This window comes from Pecten maximus, chromosome 5 (assembly GCF_902652985.1).
Source record: "Pecten maximus chromosome 5, xPecMax1.1, whole genome shotgun sequence".
NCBI lineage: Eukaryota > Metazoa > Mollusca > Bivalvia > Pectinida > Pectinidae > Pecten > Pecten maximus.
In genome coordinates this window covers 1,585,250-1,608,680 of record NC_047019.1, presented here as the reverse complement: position 1 = coordinate 1,608,680, position 23,431 = coordinate 1,585,250, and the positions used below count along the sequence as shown (strand labels likewise).

Genomic DNA, 23,431 nt, shown 5'->3' with positions numbered 1-23,431 from the left:
GTCATAAAAGGGTCAAAGTAACTGACCCCAGGGGCTGATGGGCGGGTCATAAAAGGGTCAAACTAACTGACCCCCGGGGGCTAATGGTCGGGGCCTAAAAGGGTCAAACTGACTGAAATACTTCAGAACTAAGGTGACTGCTTCACTTGTTTTCTGCCAATGGATCAATCATAAACAATTGACATAGCTTTAATTTATAAATATTATTTGCTTTGCATGTCTTGAATATTGTAGTTTCTTTGTTAATTTCAAGATTATTGAGTTATACCATTTAATGTGAAGTTTGTTTATATTCAGAACGAATGACATACACTGTATTTATGTATCCTCCCTTAACCTCTGTAATATATACTATACTCACCTCCAAACAGCTTTACACAGAAGAGACCTTATCTCTGCACCAATTCTATTTCTTTTAAGAATATCAGTGATTTGTAGAACTTATCAAATTCTTACTGACAAAGGTAGAAAAGAAATCTTTGCTCTTTGTACTAACTTTAAAATAATTCATTTGTAATAATTGAAAGTGATGTAAAATTGACACAAAATATTTTCGTAAGATTGTATACCTGTTGTTTAAATACTTGTAAATCTACATTTATGTGTCAGTTTAATTTTACTTATCTTTGATTGATTTTATTATTCAATAATATGTTAATTATGATAAACCCTTTGAGGACTTTTGTAAGTTTGTAATGTAGTAGTTGGTGACTAGGTTGTCCTTTCCTTGAGGAGGTGTTGATAATGTGGTGTGTTTATGTTATACAGGACCCAGATCCAGAGAATCGCTGCCTTGGACTCGACCTGGGCACACTTTGGTAACGGCCTGAACGCCCACAATAACCCGGCGTGGCTACAACTGTACCTCAGTGTGTGTAAGCTACTCGACCTGGCCCTGGCACTACCGGCTGATGTTGTACCTCAGTTCCAACTGTGAGTATCAAGTCCAGTTTACCAGCTGGTGACGAAGAAAAAGAAATGTTAGAATGCAATAGGCTTGTCTATTCTAACTATCTTTTGTGCGTCGTGCATTGTCGTCTGTCTGTCATGAGTCGTGTGTCAGTAAACAATTTACATTTTCAACTTCTTCTCAGAAACCCCTAAACTGATTCTAATGAAATTTTGAGAAACCTTCCATGGCCAAATGTCAGCAAAATTCAATTCTAATCTAATTCTTGGAAAAGTACTGGAGGGATATTTCTCAAAGTTCACATGTAGGTTCCTCATGATCTTAGGTTGTGCCAGTTTAATTTTGATTCTGATCGGAAACAAACCGATCATCGGGCAAAGGAAGGAAAAACTAGAGAGAAGATAAATCTGACATAGAACTTATAAAGATCATTCAATGGTGGGTACCAAGATCTCTCTGGGATCTCTTGTATTGAGTGCTTAATGAAAATCTCATCATCCATGTATTATATTCAAATCATAATTCTCTACCCAAAGTAGGAGCATTACAAGTTGGTAAAAAACAATTCTGGTATCAACCTAATATACTTACACAGGCATCATTTTGTGTAAATACTGGAGACTTGACCAGCTGAAACTGTGTACATTGTATTCTAATTGGTGTACATTATATGTTGATTTAGGGGTCCCAAGTGCCAATTCAAGATTTGTCATTAGCAAAATAATTTGAAAGGATTCTTCAAAAAATTAAGAAATGATTTGATACTGTTGGCACCATATTCCCTCATCACTTTGTTCCTTGAAATGTTTAGGATAAACTTTCTCATTATGTCATTGAAGATATTTTTCAAGCCCTCAATTTCAAACGGAATATATGACAGAAATGATTTGTTTATCTGTAGGTATGATTTGTTTATCTGTAGGAATGATTTGTTTATCTGTAGGTATGATTTGTTTATCTGTAGGTATGATTTGTTTATCTGTAGGTATGATTTGTTTATCTGTAGGAATGATTTGTTTATCTGTAGGTATGATTTGTTTATCTGTAGGAATGATTTGTTTATCTGTAGGTATGATTTGTTTATCTGTAGGTATGATTTGTTTATCTGTAGGAATGATTTGTTTATCTGTAGGTATGATTTGTTTATCTGTAGGAATGATTTGTTTATCTGTAGGTATGATTTGTTTATCTGTAGGAATGATTTGTTTATCTGTAGGTATGATTTGTTTATCTGTAGGAATGATTTGTTTATCTGTAGGTATGATTTGTTTATCTGTAGGTATGATTTGTTTATCTGTAGGTATCGTTGGGCCTTCATTGGTGGAGCAGCAGCAGGAAATCAGGAGGTAGAGGAAAACAAAGAAAAAGGCAAAGACAAGAAGGACGAAAAGAGGAAAGTTCATCAGGCTCGGACATTTGTACCTCACATCATCCGTCTCACGAAACTCATCAACGAAAGGGTATGGGCCTGATTAATTAGAATATTTATTGAGGGAATTAAATTAAAGGAAAGAGCAATTTTTACAAAATAGATGAAGAAATGTTTATCATGATCAGATAAATATGACAATAGCAGGCCAAGATCAAGTTGGGCGAATCTTTCCAAGAGGTTAATCAGTATTTCCTGTGACAGTGATAATTTCTGTGTTTGGATTTTCAACATGTTTGTTTATATATGCTCAGAGAACAAATTTGATTATCAACATTAATGATACAGTTTGTTATATGTTCACTAATTTAAAATTTGATAAAGTTTGTCACCAGTATTTGGTAAAGTTTCTACATTGAGATCAGTTTCTGTTTTGTATATACCGGCTTTTAACAAGGCTGACAACACTAATCAGTTGCCTGTTTTTCAATCTTTGTCCGTTGTATTCATGGTCCGGCATCTAAGTTCTTCCCACTACCAGATATGGTAGAATCAAATACTTTTCATGAATGGAAGGGTCTTATAGGTGTGAATTTCATGGCCCCCTGGGTTTCAGGTTTGCTCCTGGAGGGGGGCTAAATTTCACGACTATAGTGGTTTAGATACTAGGTACATGTAAATCACATTTTTACCATAATTTGTTCTATCAATTGGGAAAACAATCTAACTTGGTTAGAACTGTTGGTACGTGGTGGCAGTATGATGGATTTGAACATATTGACCCTATATCATAATTATAAACTTCATGACCCCTGGAATTAATGTTTCTCCTGCGAGAAAGGGTAACATTACTATGTTTATATAGGAACTGTTTTTAAGATTCACATTGTAAATAAGTTATAGTTACATGTTTAAGACTCGGGTCAACATTAGAAGATAGTTACATGTTTAAGACTCAGGTCAACACTACAAGTTAGTTACATGTTTAAGACTCTGGTCAACGTTACAAGTTATAGTTACATGTTTAAGACTCAGGTCAACATTACAAGTTATAGTTACATGTTTAAGACTCGGGTCAACATTAGAAGTTAGTTACATGTTTAAGACTCGGGTCAATGTTACAAGTTATAGTTACATGTTTAAGACTCAGGTCAACATTACAAGTTAGTTACATGTTTAAGACTCGGGTCAATGTTACAAGTTATAGTTACATGTTTAAGACGCGGGGCAACATTACAAGTTAGTTACATGTTTAAGACTCGGGTCAATGTTACAAGTTATAGTTACATGTTTAAGACTCGGGTCAACATTAGAAGATAGTTGCATGTTTAAGACTCGGGTCAACATTACAAGTTATAGTTACATGTTTAAGACTCAGGTCAACATTACAAGTTAGTTACATGTTTAAGACTCGGGTCAACATTACAAGTTATAGTTACATGTTTAAGACTCGGGTCAACATTACAAGTTAGTTACATGTTTAAGACTCGGGTCAACATTACAAGTTATAGTTACATGTTTAAGACTCGGGTCAACATTACAAGTTAGTTACATGTTTAAGACTCGGGTCAACATTACAAGTTATAGTTACATGTTTAAGACTCTGGTCAACGTTAGAAAGGTCAATGTTAGAAGTTAATTAGATGTTTAAGACTCAGGTTTACCCGATGTATATGTATATGTATATGGTAACACAGTATTTGACTTAGATTATCAAGTTTTCCTGTATGTTACAGTCACGAGGAGCTTTGCCGGTCCTGAAGCAGATCCCAGGTCGACCCTTACTGACTCAGACTTATTTACGATCTCTCACTGAGCTACAGCCTTTCTTCAACACCCTTTGTTGTAGCCAAACTGAAAGCAAGTTTGTTACATCAAAACATTCGGACAGCACCAAGAGACCCGGCCAATCAGGCTCCAAACCTCAAACAGCCAAGCTAACAACAATGCCAAAATCTAAATCCACTACAGAGATTGGAAAGAATACAGGCTCTGTATCCGACCCTCCTCTTGTTCCAAATACCAAAAACAATCGACAGTACATAGAGGAGATGTTAGACCGTGATTTCTTAGAGCCACTACCCGACATGTAGAGGCTGTTTTTGTCAACAAATTTTCTCTATAATATGCAGATAGTTGCTTAATTTCTAGTGGTAAAGTATGTGTGTAGCAGTTTGTGATAAAAGTGATATAATATTTGGTGATGTCTTATGATAATGTGATTATTTATTTAATATGTGATAATTGTATTCAATGCCATATGTAGTACTGATAAAGTTATGTATTTATCCTGTATTAAGCCCGGGAGAGGGGGGCGTACAGTGCAGGGTGATGATTTAGCAATGTTAATTGAGCTGTAATAGATGTGGCTGGGCTTATTAAACAGACATGGGTTGATGGGTTAATTACCAGAGGCTTTAGTTAGCCTATATATTGATCTAGCTGCTCAGCTGTGATCAGCGTGTGTACAAAGATAATCAATTAATATAATTAAAATGCTTCATATTTAGTGGAATGTAGTATGAGGCTGAGCTTTTGTTAAAACAGTAGAATGTTAATTATTTAATTACAATTAGTGTTTATTGTTGGAGAGAGTTCACTAATTATAAATTATTTATTTGTAACAAAGAATTGTTGCAGCAGTTATAATTCCAACATCTTGAATGTGATTATAATGTAGTAATATTACAGATATCTTAATACACATGTATTTGATCATAATATGATAGATATCATCTTATTACACATGTATTTGATCAGAATATGACATATATCATCTTAATACACATGTATTTGATCAGAATGTGACAGATATCATCTTAATACACATGTATTTGATCAGAATGTGACAGATATCATCTTAATACACATGTATTTGATCAGAATATGATAGATATCATCTTAATACACGTGTATTTGATCAGAATATGATAGATATCATCTTAATACACGTGTATTTGATCAGAATATGACAGATATCATCTTAATACACACGTATTTGATCAGAATATGATAGATATCATCTTAATACACGTGTATTTGATCAGAATATGACAGATATCATCTTAATACACGGGTATTTGATCAGAATATGACAGATATCATCTTAATACACGTGTATTTGATCAGAATATGACAGATATCATCTTAATACACGTGTATTTGATCAGAATGTGACAGATATCATCTTAATACACGTGTATTTGATCAGAATATGACAGATATCATCTTAATACACGTGTATTTGATCAGAATATGACAGATATCATCTTAATACACATGTATTTGATCAGAATGTGACAGATATCATCTTAATACACGTGTATTTGATCAGAATATGACAGATATCATCTTAATACACATGTATTTGATCAGAATGTGACAGATATCATCTTAATACACATGTATTTGATCAGAATATGACAGATATCATCTTATTACACATGTATTTGATCAGAATATTAGATATCATCTTAATACACGTGTATTTGATCAGAATGTGACAGATATCTTAATACACATGTATTTGATCAGATTATTAGATTTCATCTTAATACACGTGTATTTGATCAGAATATGACAGATATCTTAATACATGTGTATTTGATCAGAATATGACAGATATCATCTTCATACACATGTATTTGATCAGAATGTGACAGATATCATCTTAATACACGTGTATTTGATCAGAATATGACAGATATCTTAATACACATGTATTTGATCAGAATGTGACAGATATCATCTTAATACACCTGTATTTGATCAGAATGTGACAGATATCATCTTAATACACGTGTATTTGATCAGAATATGACAGATATCATCTTAATACACGTGTATTTGATCAGAATATGACAGATATCATCTTAATACACATGTATTTGATCAGAATATGACAGATATCATCTTAATACACATGTATTTGATCAGAATATGACAGATATCATCTTAATACACATGTATTTGATCAGAATATGACAGATATCATCTTAATACACGTGTATTTGATCAGAATGTGACAGATATTAATACACATGTATTTGATCAGAATATTACAGATATCATCTTAATACACGTGTATTTGATCACAATATTACATATATCTTAATACACATGTATTTGATCAGAATATGACAGATATTATCTTAATACACGTGTATTTGATCAGAATATGACAGATTTCATCTTAATACACGTGTATTTGATCAGAATATGACAGATATCATCTTAATACACGTGTATTTGATCAGAATATGACAGATATCATCTTAATACACGTGTATTTGATCAGAATATTACAGATATCTTAATACACATGTATTTGATCAGTGCCTTATTAGCTGGATGCTGCCTATATTTTTAACCATCAGATATACTGAGCTACCTAGACTTGACTGTGGACCCTAGTATGTCAAACATTCTGTGAAATTGAACATTTGGAAAATAGTTTGGTGTAAACTCTGGTGAAATGGGGCAAAACATATTTCAGTGCCATTGAGAAAGTGTGATTAAAACTGCTGGGTAATTCTCATAAATCTCTCCATATCAAAGGAACATGTTTCAACTATAATCACAATCACGCCAAATTATTTTTTCACTGGTACCATATAGAATTACAGCAATATGTCATATCAAGTGAGGAATCAGTCATGTGTGTCAACCAAACATGGCCATATCGACCAAGGAATCGGTCATGTGTGTCAATCAAACAAGGCCATATTGACCAAGGAATCGGTCATGTGTGTCGACCAAACAATGCCATATTGACCGAGGAATCAGTCATGTGTGTCAACCAAACATGGCCATATCGACCGAGGAATCGGTCATGTGTGTCAATCAAACAAGGCCATATTGACCAAGGAATCAGTCATGTGTGTCGACCAAACAAGGCCATATTGACCAAGGAATCAGTCATGTGTGTCGACCAAACAATGCCATATTGACCGAGGAATCGGTCATGTGTGTCAACCAAACATGGCCATATCGACCGAGAATCGGTCATGTGTGTCAACCAAATGTAATATCAACCAAGGAATCAGTCATGTGTGTCAACCAAACATGGCCATATCGACCAAGGAATCGGTCATGTGTGTCAACCAAACAACGCCATATTGACCGAGGAATCGGTCGTGTGTGTCAAACAAACAACGCCATATTAACCGAATTATCGGTTGTGTGTCAAACAAACAAGGCCCATATCGACCGAGAAATCGGTCATGTGTTGCAAAATCAAAACAAATTCTTTCTTCATAATTATTATTGATTTTTAAGTCATAAAAAAAATGATACATATTGATAAGTTTATAGGTATTTATAATATTAATATTTTATGAGCTGAAAACTAGATATTTTTCAGAAATCTAAACCTACATGAATGTGTTTACTCCTTAAGTCTATAAATCTGTTTGTTTTTCATTTACATCCATTTATAAACCTAAATATTTGTCAGTATGTGTATAAAACATTGGTCATCAATCTAAATTTCTGATGACTTTCGTTTTTGAATGTTTTTATATCGGCTAATATTAATAACTGTGCAATGAACTGTGACTGTCATGTACATAACAATGAACTGGGACTGTCATGTACATAACAATGAACTGTGACTGTTTTGTACATAACAATGAACTGTGACTGTTATGTACATAACAATGAACTGTGACTGTCATGTACATAACAATGAACTGTGACTGTCATGTACATAACAATGAACTGTGACTGTCATGTACATAACAATGAACTGTGACTGTCATGTACATAACAATGAACTGTGACTTATGAAACCGAGGAAATCGATTTCATACCTCACTCACACTCTGGTCAGTCTTCGCCATTGTCGCTCGCCTGTCTACCTATTGTCACACAAAGGTCTCGCGCGCCAACCCAACTAGCCAGTCAGATATCATATATATACTGACGTCACAGTTTTAGACTTGACCTCTATACTGGACATAACGTTAATATAACTTTACGCAACTAACTAAACAAATACATTCAATAAATTTCAATCCTGCCACACTTATGTACGTAACAATGAACTGCGACTGTTATGTACGTAACAATGAACTGTGACTGTTCTGTACGTAACAATGAACTGTGACTGTTTTGTACATAACAATGAACTGTGACTGTTCTGTACGTAACAATGAACTGTGACTGTTTTGTACATAACAATGAACTGTGACTGTTTTGTACATAACAATGAACTGTGACTGTTTTGTACATAACAATGAACTGTGACTGTTTTGTACATAACAATGAACTGTGACTGTTCTGTATGTAACAATGAACTGTGACTGTTATGTACATAACAATGAACTGTGACTGTTTTGTACATAACAATGAACTGTGACTGTTTTGTACATAACAATGAACTGTGACTGTTTTGTACATAACAATGAACTGTGACTGTTATGTACATAACAATGAACTGTTTTCGACTGTTTTGTACATAACAATGAACTGTGACTGTTTTGTACGTAACAATGAACTGCGACTTATGTACGTAACAACTGTGACTGTTATAACTACAAAATAGCAAAATAGCAAACAGCTTCCTGCTCCTATCTGGTTGACTAGGGACAAGATTTTTGAATCTTTCTTTTGGTGGACCATTAGTAAATCAGGAGTCTCGAGTTCACCCCTAGAAAATGATGACCTCTGATCACATGAGCACCCATATAGGGACTGATTACTTTGCCATTCTATACAACAATTGTTGATATACCCTCTAAAACTTTTCAGAAGATTTATTTTTTCTCTGAAAAATAATGAATACTCTTACAGTATAAAACATTTATCTCCGTATTACATCAACAGTATAAAACGATTATCTGTATTACATCAACAGTATAAAACTGTATATCTCTGTATTACATCAACAGTATAAAACGAGTATCTGTATTACATCAACAGTATAAAACGATTATCTCTGTATTACATGAACAGTATAAAACTGTTTAATCTCTGTATTACATCAACAGTATAAAACGATTATCTCTGTATTACATCAACAGTATAAAACGATTATCTCTGTATTACGTCAACAGTATAAAACGATTATCTCTGTATTACATCAACAGTATAAAACGATTATCTCTGTATTACATCAACAGTATAAAACGATTGTCTGTATTACATCAACAGTATAAAACGATTGTCTGTATTACATCAACAGTATAAAACGATTATCTCTGTATTACATGAACAGTATAAAACTGTTTAATCTCTGTATTACATCAACAGTATAAAACGATTATCTCTGTATTACATCAACAGTATAAAACGATTGTCTGTATTACATCAACAGTATAAAACAATTGTCTGTATTACATCAACAGTATAAACTAGTATCGCTGTATTACATCAACGGTATAAAACTGTTTAATCTCTGTATTAAATCAAAAGTATAAATCATTCTATCTTTATAATATATCAACAGTATAACATATTATTATTTTTATAACATCTAAAAGTCTTTTATCGTTGTATTATGGCTTCAGTTACTGTATAAAGAGAATACATCAATGATATGTAATGATGTAGTCTGACTTGGTGAAGAAAGCAAACACTGAATACAGTATATAATTACAAGAAAATTGTCCGAAAGACCAAGGTGAACTTATGCCATACCATGGCATTCGTTGTCCGTGCGTCAATATTTGACTTCCTCATAACCGCTGATCAGAATTTAACCAAATCTTGTCAAAAGCATCCTTATGGGGTGTGGACTCAAAATTGTACAAATGGTGGGGTTGACGATAAAGACTCTGATTAGACATTTATCAAAGACATATATATAAATATATACTTATAATATATAGACTTGTATATAAATAAAATAGCCATCCTATATATTACATGAATCTATGGCTGTGATTACCATTAAGTTGTGTTTTTGTTTTATAGCATGTTTGCTTACTAAGGATTAGGATCGGAATACATTCCTCTTCACAAGGAGAGTATTGAATTGAACACGTCTTGGCTAGCAAAGATGGTTTTTTCTTCTATTTCATGTTAAACTTAATTTATGTTTCGTAGTATTCTATGAAGTGATAATTATACATACATAAAAGTTGCTATGTCTAAATGTGATTGTATTCAGTAATTGTTTTTAGAGACTATTCAATGTAAGCATGATTTTAAATTGTTGATGACATGATCACAAGAAAATAAATAAAAGGTTCACTAGATATCAAATCTCTGAACAATTTGTTGTTTTTAGTTCACCTACCCAAAGGGCAAGTGAAGCCTTTGCCGTGATGCGGCGTTCGTCGTTCGTCGGCGTCAACTTTTTCCTTTTAACAACTTCTTCTCAATAACCAAGAGGGCCAGGGATCCGGACTTGATATTGGGCCTGTAGCATGCTGGGGTGAAGGGCTACCAAGTTTGTTCAAATGGATGACCTTGACCTACATTCAAGGTCACATGGGTCAAATAGGTTAAAGCCTTGAAACAATGATTTCTCGATACCAAAGACCTGATATTGGGCCAATAATATGCTGGAATAATGGGCTAGAAAATTTATTGACATGAATAAACCTAGCCTACTGATATTTGAATAGAGTAGTTATCAGCATAGTATCTGCAGAAATAACCTAAATCAACTTCAAAGTTTTTGTAGTGCCAGGTGAGTGATACAGGCCCATTGAGCCTCTTGTTGCAAACATCAGTGTTTATGATGGTATAGATCTCTTGCTAACAAATACATGGATTTATTAGGTAATCTGGAAGGGTCAGAATGACCTATATAAGGGTCAGAATGACCTATATAAGGGTCAGAATGACCTATATAAGGGTCAGAATGACCTATATAAGGGTCAGAATGACCTATATAAGGGTCAGAATGACCTATATAAGGGTCAGAATGACCTATATATATAGTCATTAAGCTTCATGCGTCCACATCTGCCATTCATAAAATTTTCACATTTCAAACTTCTTCTCAAGTTCCAGGACTGAGCTCTAAGTTACTCTAAATGATTCCGAGATGGTCCTGACCAAGTGTTGTTATTTTTTGGGTTCTTCCATTCCACTGGCACCATTGAGCTGAAAATTGGTGGGAATGTTAAGGAAGGGGAGCCAACAAAGTGTTGTTATTTTTCAGCCTCGTAAAAACATGACATGGCCATTTTATAACATGACTGCGCAATCATGGTTTCCCTGAACATCATCTATTTCAAACTTCCTAAGTTCCACCAGTGGGATTCAGCTATATTTCATCTACAGTCAAGGTCAAAGGGGTCAAATATGCCTTAATTAAATCTTTAAACAGCTTTCTCTCAATAACTGACGGGCCAAGGGAGTTGATTTTCGGTGTGTATCATGAAGAGATGAAGGACTACCAATTTAGTTTATTTAAACGAATGACCTTGACTTCTATTCTAGGTCAAAGGGGTAAATTGGCTAAAATAAATTTAATGACTTCTTCTCAATAACCAAGAGGCCCAGGGACTTGATATTGGGCCTGTAGCATGTTGAATGAAGGGTTCCATGTTTGTCTGATGAATGACTTTGACACAGTCATAGTGGTCAACTATGTTAAATGATTTCTCGCTAGCCAAGAGACTCCCGAGACCTGATATTGGGTCAATAGTATGCTGGAATGAAGGCTTACAAAATTTACATGTATAAACCTAGCTAGCCTACTCTCGTCCCTCAACATTTGCTTCATATATCACTACTTGTCAAAAGGTCCAGAATGAATTTGAACCAAATTTGGTTAGAAAGATCCTTGGGGGAAGAGGAACAGATTTTGCATATATGGTGGCTGGGACACCACCAGTGTTCAGATACCAAACTATTGCAATACCGGTATGTTACTACAAAATTCTAATCATGATTTGCGAATTGAGAATAAAATGTTTCAATATCTAATTCTACTAATGATCAATAAACTGATACAACATGTGTACACCAGTCAATAAAAAGATTTATTTTCCTCAAATCTTACTGTTTTACATAAAAAAAAAAAAAACTTGTCATGGTGTTTCAGACAGCACTGCCTAATAAATACACAAACATAAATGGATATATTTTATAATTTTAAATGGTGATAACTGTTTATCAAATAACCCCCTCACAAAACAATCTCTGTATCAGTCAGATTATAACTGTAACTAGAAATCGTGACATAAAACTAGAAAACGTCTGTAAGACATTAATACCCTGCTACCACCTGACACCCCGAAACAGTTTGTTGAATTGTCTGTTTCCTCACTCAAGGTTGAGTCACTCAGTCACTATAATACTTGAGGAGTTTGAGTCCCGATTCACCTGCATCTAACTTTAAGTATGACCACAACACATCATCCTTTGATTTAATTCTCTATGCCTGCTGCTCCCTGGTGTCCTTTGTTTGTGTGAAGTGTCTTTATGTACTTCCCTGTTCCACTTATCAGTTCTATTGTGTTCTTTGTCCCGTCAGCAATAACAATATTACCCTTAATGTCATATACAACTGTACAAGGACCAAACTTGTCCGATGTGACCAACTGCCCAGTGTGACCAACTCCCCCAACTGTATCCCCTCCCCCAGGGCCTGTATCCCCTCCCCCTGGGCCTGTATCCACTCCCCCAGGGCCTGTATCACCTCCCCCTGGGCCTGTATCCCGTCCCCCAGGGCCTGTATCCCCTCCCCCTGGGCCTGTAATCCCTCCCCTTCGTAGTGGACCAGGGGCTGGAGTGTTGGGTTGTACACAATTATTCAAAGTTGATAACGAACTAGGTTGTAAAATCCGAATGACCTATATAAGGGTCAGAATGACCTATATAAGGGTCAGAATGACCTATATAAGGGTCAGAATGACCTATATAAGGGTCAGAATGACCTATATAAGGGTCAGAATGACCTATATAAGGGTCAGAATGACCTATATAAGGGTCAGAATGACCTATATAAGGGTCAGAATGACCTATATAAGGGTCAGAATGACCTATATATATAGTCATTATGCTTCATGCGTCCACGTCTGCCATTCATAAAATTTTCACATTTCAAACTTCTTCTCAAGTTCCAGGACTGAGCTCGAAGTTACTCTAAATGATTCAGAGATGGTCCTGACTAAGTGTTGTTAGTTTTAGCTCACCTGGTCCAAAGGACCAAGGTGAGCTTATGCCATACCGTGGCGTCCGTCCGTCTGTCCGTCCGTCCGTCCGTCCGTCAACAATTGACTTCTTCATAACTACTGATCAGAATTTGACCAAATTTGGTCAGAAGCATCCCTATGGGGTGGGGACTCAAAATTGTACAAATGGTGGGGCTGACCCCCCAGGGGTCTGAGGGGCAGGGCCAAAAGGGGTCAATTTTGCTCTGTTAATATAAACGACTTCTTCTCTGAAACCAAGCAAAGGATATTGCTCCTATTTGCCTGGTAACATCACTATGGGGTGAGGATTCAAAATTGTACAAATAGTGGGGCAGACCCCCTGGGGGCCTGAGGGGTGGGGCCAAAATGGGTCAATATAGCTATATTAATATTAACGACTTCTTCTCTGAAATCGAGCAATGGCTGTTGCTCATATTTGCCTGGTAGCATCACTATGGGGTGGGGATTCAAAATTGTACAAATGATGGGGCTGACCCCCCAGGGGCCTGAGGGGCGGGGCCAAATGTGGTCAATCGGGCTATATTGATATAAACGACTTTTCTGAATCCGAGCAATGGATATTGGTCATATTTGCCTGGTAGCATCACTATTGGGTGGGGATTCAAAATTGTACAAATGATGGGGCTGACCCCCCAGGGGCCTGAGGGGTGAGGCCGAATGTGGTCAATCCGGCTATATTGATATAAAAGACTTCTCTGAAATCGAGCGATGGCTGTCGCTCATATTTGCCTGGTAGCATCACTATGGGGTGGGGATTCAAAATTGTACAAATGATGGGGCTGACCCCCAGGGGCCTGAGGGGCGGGGCCAAATGTGGTCAATCGGGCTATATTCATATAATTGACTTCTCCTCTGGAACCAAGCAATGGATTTCTCATATTTTACTGGTAGCATCACCTTGGGGTAGGAATTTGAAATTGTACAAATGACGGTACCATTGAGCTGAAAATTGGTGGGAATGTTAAGGAAGGGGAGCCAACAAAGTGTTGTTATTTTTCAGCCTCGTAAAAACATGACATGGCAGTGACGGTGGCCATTTTATAACATGACTGCGCAATCATGGTTTCCCTGAACATCATCTATTTCAAACTTCCCAGGTTCCACCAGTGGGATTCAGCTCTATTTCATCTACAGTCAAGGGCAAAGGGGTCAAATATGCTTTAATTAAATCTTTAAACAGCTTTTTCTCAATAACCGACGGCCAAGGGAGTTGATTTTCGGTGTGTATCATGATCATGAAGAGATGAAGGACTACCAATTTATTTTGTTTAAACTAATGACCTTGACTTCTATTCAAGGTCAAAGGGGTAAATTGGCTAAAGAGGCCCAGGGACTTGATATTGGGCCTGTAGCATGTTGAATGAAGGGTTCCATGTTTGTGTGATGAATGACTTTGACACAGTCAAAGTCATAGTGGTCAACTATGTTAAAATCTTAAACAATGATTTCTCGCTAGCCAAGAGACTCACGAGACCTGATATTGGGTCAATAGTATGCTGGAATGAAGGCTTACAAAATTTACATGTATAAACCTAGCTAGCCTACTCTCGTCCCTCAACATTTGCTTCATATATCACTACTTGTCAAAAGGTCCAGAATGAATTTGAACCAAATTTGGTTAGAAAGATCCTTGGGGGGAAGAGGAACAGATTTTGCATATATGGTGGCTGGGACACCACAAGTGTTCAGATACCAAACTATTGCAATACCGGTATGTTACTACAAAATTCTAATCATGATTTGCGAATTGAGAATAAAATGTTTCAATATCTAATTCTACTAATGATCAATAAACTGATACAACATGTGTACACCAGTCAATAAAAAGATTTATTTTCCTCAAATCTTACTGTTTTACATAAAAAAAAAAAAAACTTGTCATGGTGTTTCAGACAGCACTGCCTAATAAATACACAAACTTAAATGTATATATTTTATAATTTTAAATGGTGATAACTGTTTATCAAATAACCCCCTCACAAAACAATCTCTGTATCAGTCAGATTATAACTGTAACTAGAAATCGTGACATAAAACTAGAAAATGTCTGTAAGACATTAATACCCTGCTACCACCCGACACCCCGAAACAGTTTGTTGAATTGTCTGTATCCTCACTCAAGGTTGAGTCACTCAGTCACTATAATACTTGAGGAGTTTGAGTCCCGATTCACCTGCATCTAACTATAAGTATGATCACAACACATCATCCTTTGATTTAATTCTCTATGCCTGCTGCTCCCTGGTGTCCTTTGTTTGTGTGAAGTGTTTTTATGTACAGTCTACCCTCGTTATATCGCCACATTTTGTCCGTGTCAATTATGGCGGTATAACGAGGGTGGCGTTAGTATCGAATCATGAAAGTTACAACAGTAAAAGATAATGTTGTACCAATGTTTTAATAAATACACAATGAGTTAACATATAAGACACCATGGTATTGACCGTACATTTCGTAGCTTACAAATACACATTTACATATGTAATTTCTGAAAAAAGTCATAAATTTGCTTTTGTCTCGTGCCATCTGTTACAATCTGTCAAATTTTATTGGAAATTACGCGGCACTGGACCAAGATGGCGATATCGTCGAGGGTAATATATAGGGATTCGGGACGTTTGTATTGTTATGAACGTGGCGGATGGCGGTATGCGAGGGTGGTGAACTTAACGAGGGAATTATGTAGAAGGGAAATCCGTTCTAGGGGTGTAGTGGGCAGTATGCGAGGGTGGCGGTAGATTCGGGTGGCGATAGGTCGAGGGTACACTGTACTTCCCTGTTCCACTTATCAGTTCTATTGTGTTCTTTGTCCCGTCAGCAATAACAATATTACCCTTAATGTCATATACAACTGTACAAGGACCAAACTTGTCCGATGTGACCAACTGCCCAGTGTGACCAACTCCCCCAACTGTATCCCCTCCCCCAGGGCCTGTATCCCCTCCCCCTGGGCCTGTATCCACTCCCCCAGAGCCTGTATCCCCTCCCCCTGGGCCTGTATCCACTCCTCCAGGGCCTGTATCACTTCCCCCTGGGCCTGTATCCACTCCCCCAGGGCCTGTATCCCCTCCCCCTGGGCCTGTATCCCCTCCCCCTGGGCCTGTATCCACTCCCCCAGGGCCTGTATCACCTCCCCCTGGGCCTGTATCCCGTCCCCCAGGGCCTGTATCCCCTCCCCCTGGGCCTGTAATCCCTCCCCTTCGTAGTGGACCAGGGGCTGGAGTGTTGGGTTGTACACAATTATTTAAAGTTGATAACGAACTACTACAGCTATGTTACCTGTAACACCACATGTTGTGATAGACCGTATTAACCCCATCTCTGACCCCTCCGTAATGACTGTATGTAACACTCGGCCGTCTACTCATTGTACATCGCCACCTTGTACCCCCGTCTATCCCCTGTACCCCGGTACCCACCACTACCCGACCCTCCCTGGTCACACACAAACTGTATGGCCCATCTCTCGACCCCTCCGTAATGACAGTATGTAACACCCGGCCGTCTACTGTGTACATTGCTACCTTGTACCCCCGGTACCCACCACCACCCGACCCTCCCTGGTCACACACAGACTGTCTGGGTAATCCTCTGTACCCACCACTACCCGACCCTCCCTGGTCACACACAGACTGTCTGGGTAATCCTCTGTACCCACCACCACCCGACCCTCCCTGGTCACACACATACTGACTGGGTCATCCTCTGTAGTAAACCTTGTGACTGGTGTAGATGGTGTAGATACTTCAGAGACAGCCCTCTCATCATAACAACAGAACCACAGACGACCTGTGGCGGGGTCCAGACTGATGTTCCTGATCGTACTGTTGTGTGGCGGGGTCCACACTGATGTTCCTGATCGTACTGTTGTGTGGCGGGGTCCAGACTGATGTTCCTGATCGTACTGTTGTGTGGCGGGGTCCAGACTGATGTTCCTGATCGTACTGTTGTGTGGCGGGGTCCAGACTGATGTTCCTGATCATACTGTTGTGTGGCGGGGTCCAGACTGATGTTCCTGACTGTTGTATTTTATCGCCTGTATGACCCGACCTTTGTTGGTGATTTACTGTGTCGGTCCTATCACACAGCCACGCAAGTCCGTCAGATGTAGGACAGATCGATGCGATGTCATTTGGGTAGAAGAACTGGGACATGACGGTGGGACGGTCACAAAGTTTGTACCCGGCTGTTACAGCGGACAATTGACCAGCCTCTGTAGACTGGTTTGGTCCGACTACTGGTAATTGGTCGGAGTGACCACTAGTTGCCGATCCTGTCTGGAGATGGTCAGTAGTAAGTTTTAGGTTCCAATGGCCTGTTTCAGGTGACTTAGTCTGTCCATACCCGGAGTAAACTATGTCTCTATATCAGGTATCAGTAGGATGTCTGGATCAATTTCCCAGATTTCTGATACAGAGTCATACACGAGTACACCAGTTCCTGTGTGGAGAGTCTGTTTATACTCTGATGAGAGTTCCCTCAAAGTTTTCAGCATCCGCTCCTGGTGTGTGATGTGGGTCTGGATGAGGTCCGTGTCCGCCACCTCCATCTTATCACAAATTGATATATAATCCTCTATAAGTTTGTCTAGCTGTAACTTACATTTGTTATTATTGTCCATGATGTTTTTACAAAGTTTTTCATACGGAGGTTTACATGAAGACGTTTTTGTTCGAGACGATATAATTTCCTGGTTTAATTTTGGAATATTTACATTGTCCGTCTCATTAATGACATCCTGAAGTATTTGGTTTTGCTGTGTTTTGATTTCAGATATATCCAGTACGCTGTCTGTATGCTGTTGATGACCATTGATAGAACACTTTGTACAGATTAACATTTTACAGTCCTGACATAATAATACGAGGTTGTTTTGTTTGTAGATCTCACACTTTGGTTGAACCTTAGTTTTAATAGAATGTTTTGTTCCATTACTGGAGGGGCCAGGTTTTGAAGCCATGACTGTCAGTAATTTAGCGTGACAAGATGGATTTCAGCGACGCTTAGGATCCTCCTGTGTGTCTGTATAACAAAGAAATGATGGAATAAGTGACAAACATCTATATATTGACCGACATATAAAAAGTTAGAAGAATGCAGATAGATCTACAAAATCTGAAATCTGAATGATATTTGTGTGAAGTAGAAAGTGCAAGAAGATAGTCTGCAAGGGTTTCAGTTCATCAAATCATAGAGTTCTCAGACTGATTTTTTTTATTGTAATACCTTTCTGAGTAAAATATCACATAGATGACATTTTAACCAATTGACATATAAATTATAAAGCCGTTTTAGCTCAGTTATAATTTTTGCTCCTTTGGTCAAGTGTGTCAAAAACTTTGGTTTTAATGATCACCTGGACAAAAATTCACACTGATTTGACCTTTGACCTTGAAGTCAAGGTCAATATCATTTAACAACAGAGCATGTACTCCACTTCATCATTGGGTAATAAAAGTATGCAACAACTTTAGTTTTAAGATATCTTTACTGAAAGTTATTATCGCAATAAGAAATTATTGCTAAAAATTTGCACTTGAAAATACTGCCAGGCCTAGCCTAAATCAATGCAAAATCTTTAATGTAACAGTTTTACAGTTGCATTTTACATAATTCTGTAGTTGAGCCCCTGTCCTTCCTATGAAGTGTTCATGCATGTTAAATTTCTTTATTAAAAAGAAAACGTGAACAAGTTTGTGTCTTGAAAAGCTAAATAAACGAATATTTTTTGTTAACTTGAATTGCCGTCAAACTTATTTTGGTTGAAATTATTCATTATTCAGAATTTATAGGTGTTTGAAAAAAACAGGGAAAGCATTATTGCCGAGTACCCAGAAAATAATCCCAGACTCTACCTCGGGATACAAATATGATATGATACCGGTCAGCTGAGTGACAAAGACTGTATTAAGGTGGATCACGACAGCTAGTACTTCCCATATTACGGCAGCATAAATTAGACAGTTTAATGATTTTACATGAATATAGATACTGGTAGCTGTTTTTATCATGAAAATTATCAATACAACACTATTTTGATCATTTGAAGAAGCCCTAATGGTTTTGGTTATTTTTCAATCTTTGTCGGTACTGATTACAGAAGCACATTAAACATTATATACATGAATGCACAAGCCACACCAACCCGTTCCTTTTACACTATTCCACCTACAGGGTCTTGATGTTAATTACCACCCCACGGTTGATATATATATATATACGTTACACCCCACGGTTGATATATATATATATACGTTATACCCCACGGTTGATATATATTAGTGATTTTCTTACCCTAATTATACAGGGGCCTGTACCTTTTCGTTTGGGAAAATACAGCCATATCTTTTTACATTCACAAAAATGTACTTTTTTCCAAGCTCAAAAATAATCATCAAATCAATGATTTAATATCATTTTGAAGAAGTATAATATAGCTATGATCAATAAATTATAGCATTGGCTTGTGAAAACATTATGTGAAATGTTATATGATCAACATTTCTTCATATTTATTAACAAACAAGGGAAAATATGAACTAAAAATTGGGAAAATACAGCAAATTTTCTTTAGGGGAAGGGGCCTGTGTTCGGCCCCAAATCAATACAAAAAAAAATCACTGTATATATATATATACGTTATACTTTTTAAAGTATCATACCATCGCCATAATCCACCTTATATTTTAAGACATTGACATTGTCCTAATAAGGCACAACACATTTCATTTACATGTGAAATAACAGGGATTTCTGGTCATTTCTACGTAAACATGCCCACGTGCACAGGGGCATGTCTAGTTTTATATTACAAAAAATAGTCGGAAATACCTATATATATGTCAATATATATAGGTATTTCCGACTATTTTTTGTAATATAAAACTAGACATGCCCCTGTGCCACGTGGGTGTATCCAAATACAACACTTCGTACCCGGATCGTTAATTAATTAGTAACACTCGAATGTTATCGTATCACCAAGCTTGACTATTCGTATCCCTTATAATTTACCTTCCTCGATCAGTGCTGCAAGTTACCGCCGCATGGTAATGTCTCCCAGAGTGCACCGCGGCTACCCTTTAGTGGGAGAGATAAATTTTACACTTTTCAGTCGGTAACGACACAACGCCCCCAACACAAATACATTCAATAATTGGCTAGACTGACTATGGAAAGATAAAGAGTTATACTTCGACTACAGGGCTTCCATTTCCATCAACAACAAAAATACAAACCACACCAATATCAGCTTAGAGACCGGCGAAGAGGAAACGTAATTCCTGTACTGGAAACAGCTGAACAACTAGGCTAAATAAGACCCATCTTGGCCTATTTTCAGTTTCGTTTGTTATGCTACCTATTGAGTTGATATTTCCTGTGAAGCGTCAGCGAAGTACCGAGGGCTTGTGGCGCAATGGATAACGCGTCTGACTACGGATCAGAAGATTCCAGGTTCGAATCCTGGCAAGCTCGGAATTTTTATCATTTTTTTTCGTATCTGCAAAGAAAACACATTTTATATATATATTAAACCATAATCTAGCCTACATTAGATCATCAGTTATTTATGTTTTCTAAGTAAGACATACTTAGGGGTAAATCTTGTCAACACATTCGCCAGGGTTTACGGTATTATATCATACACCGATTCTAAATTAGTGGAACACACACACGGGCTTTTTTTCTTCTTTTTTGAATTGATAATGCTGTCCTTCAAGGAAACAAGAGCTGTACCAGAAAAGTTTAAATAACCGAGATTTTTAAGAAGGGAGACAAAAGCGAGCCAGGTAAGTACAGGCAGGTTATATTTAGGTTGACATCAAGTGATTGTAAAGCATATGATACAAAACGCATTCTTTTCAACAGTTTGGATTGATGTCCGTTAGGTTGCAACTTCATTACAACTCTTAAAAGTTTTAGATGAATGGACTGAATAATTAGATAACGATTATTCGATTGAGGAGTGTTCTTTATAGTTCCACGCCAGAGACTTTTATGGGCGGCCAGCTTCATCTTAAACAGGAATCAAAGAGTTACACTGAAAGATCAACATTCTGACTGGAGCGAGGAGTCCTCAGGAGTTCCCCAGGGATCTGTACAAGGACCAAAAGTGTTCATCATATATGTGAATAAATGACGTACCATTCATTCAATCATTCATTCAAATAGGATTTGGACAAAACCTTCATCTGGAATAATATATACGTGACATCGCACTGCGTCACGTAATGTCGTATGATGTCATTCCGTTTAACTTGGACACGAATCGTGCACAATTAAGGTCTGAGGATGATTTTGGGTAGAACCAAACTTCATGGGGATATATCTGACGATGAACACATTTAAATCTGTCGAAGTCACTATCTTGGTCTATTCGGTCAAGCCAGAGACGTACATGTATATACCTGATATATACAAGTCTCTGGTCAAGCCACGGTGTCGTTTCGGTGTTTCTTATTGAGGAGTTGATGAACATCTTCCATGATAACTATTTTGGTAACAATCAGAGTATTTAAAAGATTCGGTGGAAAACAATATTGACATTTCGGTGTTGAACGAGGAAATCACTATCGAGGAAGTGAAAAATGCTGTGTTTAGGGCAAATTTAAATAAGTCTGTTGGTGTCGATGAACTTCCAAGTGAGATTTTAAGGAACCAAACTAGCATTGACTTACTTTATAAAATTATTAAATATTGTTTTAGTGAAGGTGAAGTACCCGACGAGTGGCAGTCTAGTATTATTGCACCGATCCCCAAGCCTAAAACTGATAAATTGGATCCATTAGCGTACAGACCTATTTCCTTAATATCGATCCCGTGTAAGGTATACGCGGATATTTTAAAACAACGGCTCTATAAATGGCTGGAACGGAACAACATATTAGCTGAGGAACAAAACGGGTTTAGGGAAAAAAGAAGTTGTTTGGACCATTTGTATTCATTGACTTCTATTGTTAAGAACAGAAGAATTCAGAGAAAGGACACATTTGTAAGTTTTATTGATGCAAAACGGGCGTTTGATAATATTCATCGTGATTTACTGTGGTACAAACTGATGAAGCTTGGAATTACTGGTCCTTTTCAAACGCTATTAAATCGTTATATACATCTACGAGGAGCGCTGTTCAGCTAGGAAATTCTTTAACTGACCTTTTCGATATTAAATTCGGAGCGAAACAAGGCTGTAAATTGTCTCCAACACCTTTTTCTATATACATTGTATGTTAATGACATTGTCGACGAAATCAACTCTCTGAATTGTGGAACGAGTATAAATGGACAAAATCTAGCAATATTACTATATGCAGATGACATTGCATTAAGTGCTGAAGATGAAATAATACTGAAAAAAACAAAGTTTTACACTTCAGGGGAAAAAATTCACCCAGATCAGAGACCTATATAGTATATAGGTCTCTGGCCAGATCAAACTACATATTTAAGTGTGGAGATCAACGTATTGATTACGAAACCTCGTACCGTTATCTAGGATTAACGTTTAATGAATTTATGGACTTCAAATCAGCGAGCAGGGCACTATCTGCTTTATATACTAAGTTCCTTTCAAGTGGAGGTTTTTCCTTTGATGTATTTGAAAAATTATATCGTAACCTCGTGGAACCTGAACTCTACTACGGTGCTGGAATATGGGGAATATCGAAATGGACACATGTGAAAAATATACAGAATAAGGCGTGTAGATTATTTCTAGGATCTTCGAAAAACTCTTCAAATACAGCGAGTCGAGGCGATATGGGATTCATGTCGACACATCACAAGCAAATTATTGAAGTACTACGTCTACGTCTACGACTACAACGGTGCGGAATATAATGCTACAGAACATATTGCTAACTGTTGGAGAAGAAAATGTGACACTATTATACACAGTTTTGGATTATCTGATGTAATGAACAGTCAACGCACGACTAAATGTAAACTTCGTGATATTAAGCGGATATTAGATAATCGAGACCAGATAGATTGGAGAAATGATCTTTTTAATGATAGTAACCGTGTAAATGGTAATAAGTT

At 37.1% G+C, this 23,431-nt stretch overlaps 1 protein-coding gene, 1 long non-coding RNA gene and 1 other non-coding gene across 3 annotated transcripts in view; 2 read left to right on the top strand and 1 right to left on the bottom strand.

The window, feature by feature from the left end:
- Nucleotides 1-8,424, top strand: part of LOC117326810 (protein dopey-1-like) — a 67,707-nt gene extending 59,283 nt beyond the window's left edge. The window contains 3 exon segments of the mRNA XM_033883532.1: nt 769-933; nt 2,211-2,370; nt 4,016-8,424. Coding sequence (XP_033739423.1) covers nt 769-933; nt 2,211-2,370; nt 4,016-4,372 — 682 coding nt within the window. The 3' untranslated portion in view covers nt 4,373-8,424.
- Nucleotides 8,425-17,185: 8,761 nt separating this feature from the next.
- On the bottom strand, nt 17,186-20,685 carry LOC117326808. Its single transcript, XR_004532516.1, has 2 exons — nt 20,408-20,685; nt 17,186-18,415 (listed from the first exon to the last, which is right to left on the bottom strand). It is a non-coding gene; the product is annotated as an uncharacterized LOC117326808 (long non-coding RNA).
- A 111-nt stretch (nt 20,686-20,796) lies between these two features.
- Nucleotides 20,797-20,869, top strand: Trnar-acg. Its single transcript has one exon. It is a non-coding gene; the product is annotated as a tRNA-Arg (tRNA).
- The last annotated feature ends 2,562 nt before the right edge of the window (nt 20,870-23,431 follow it).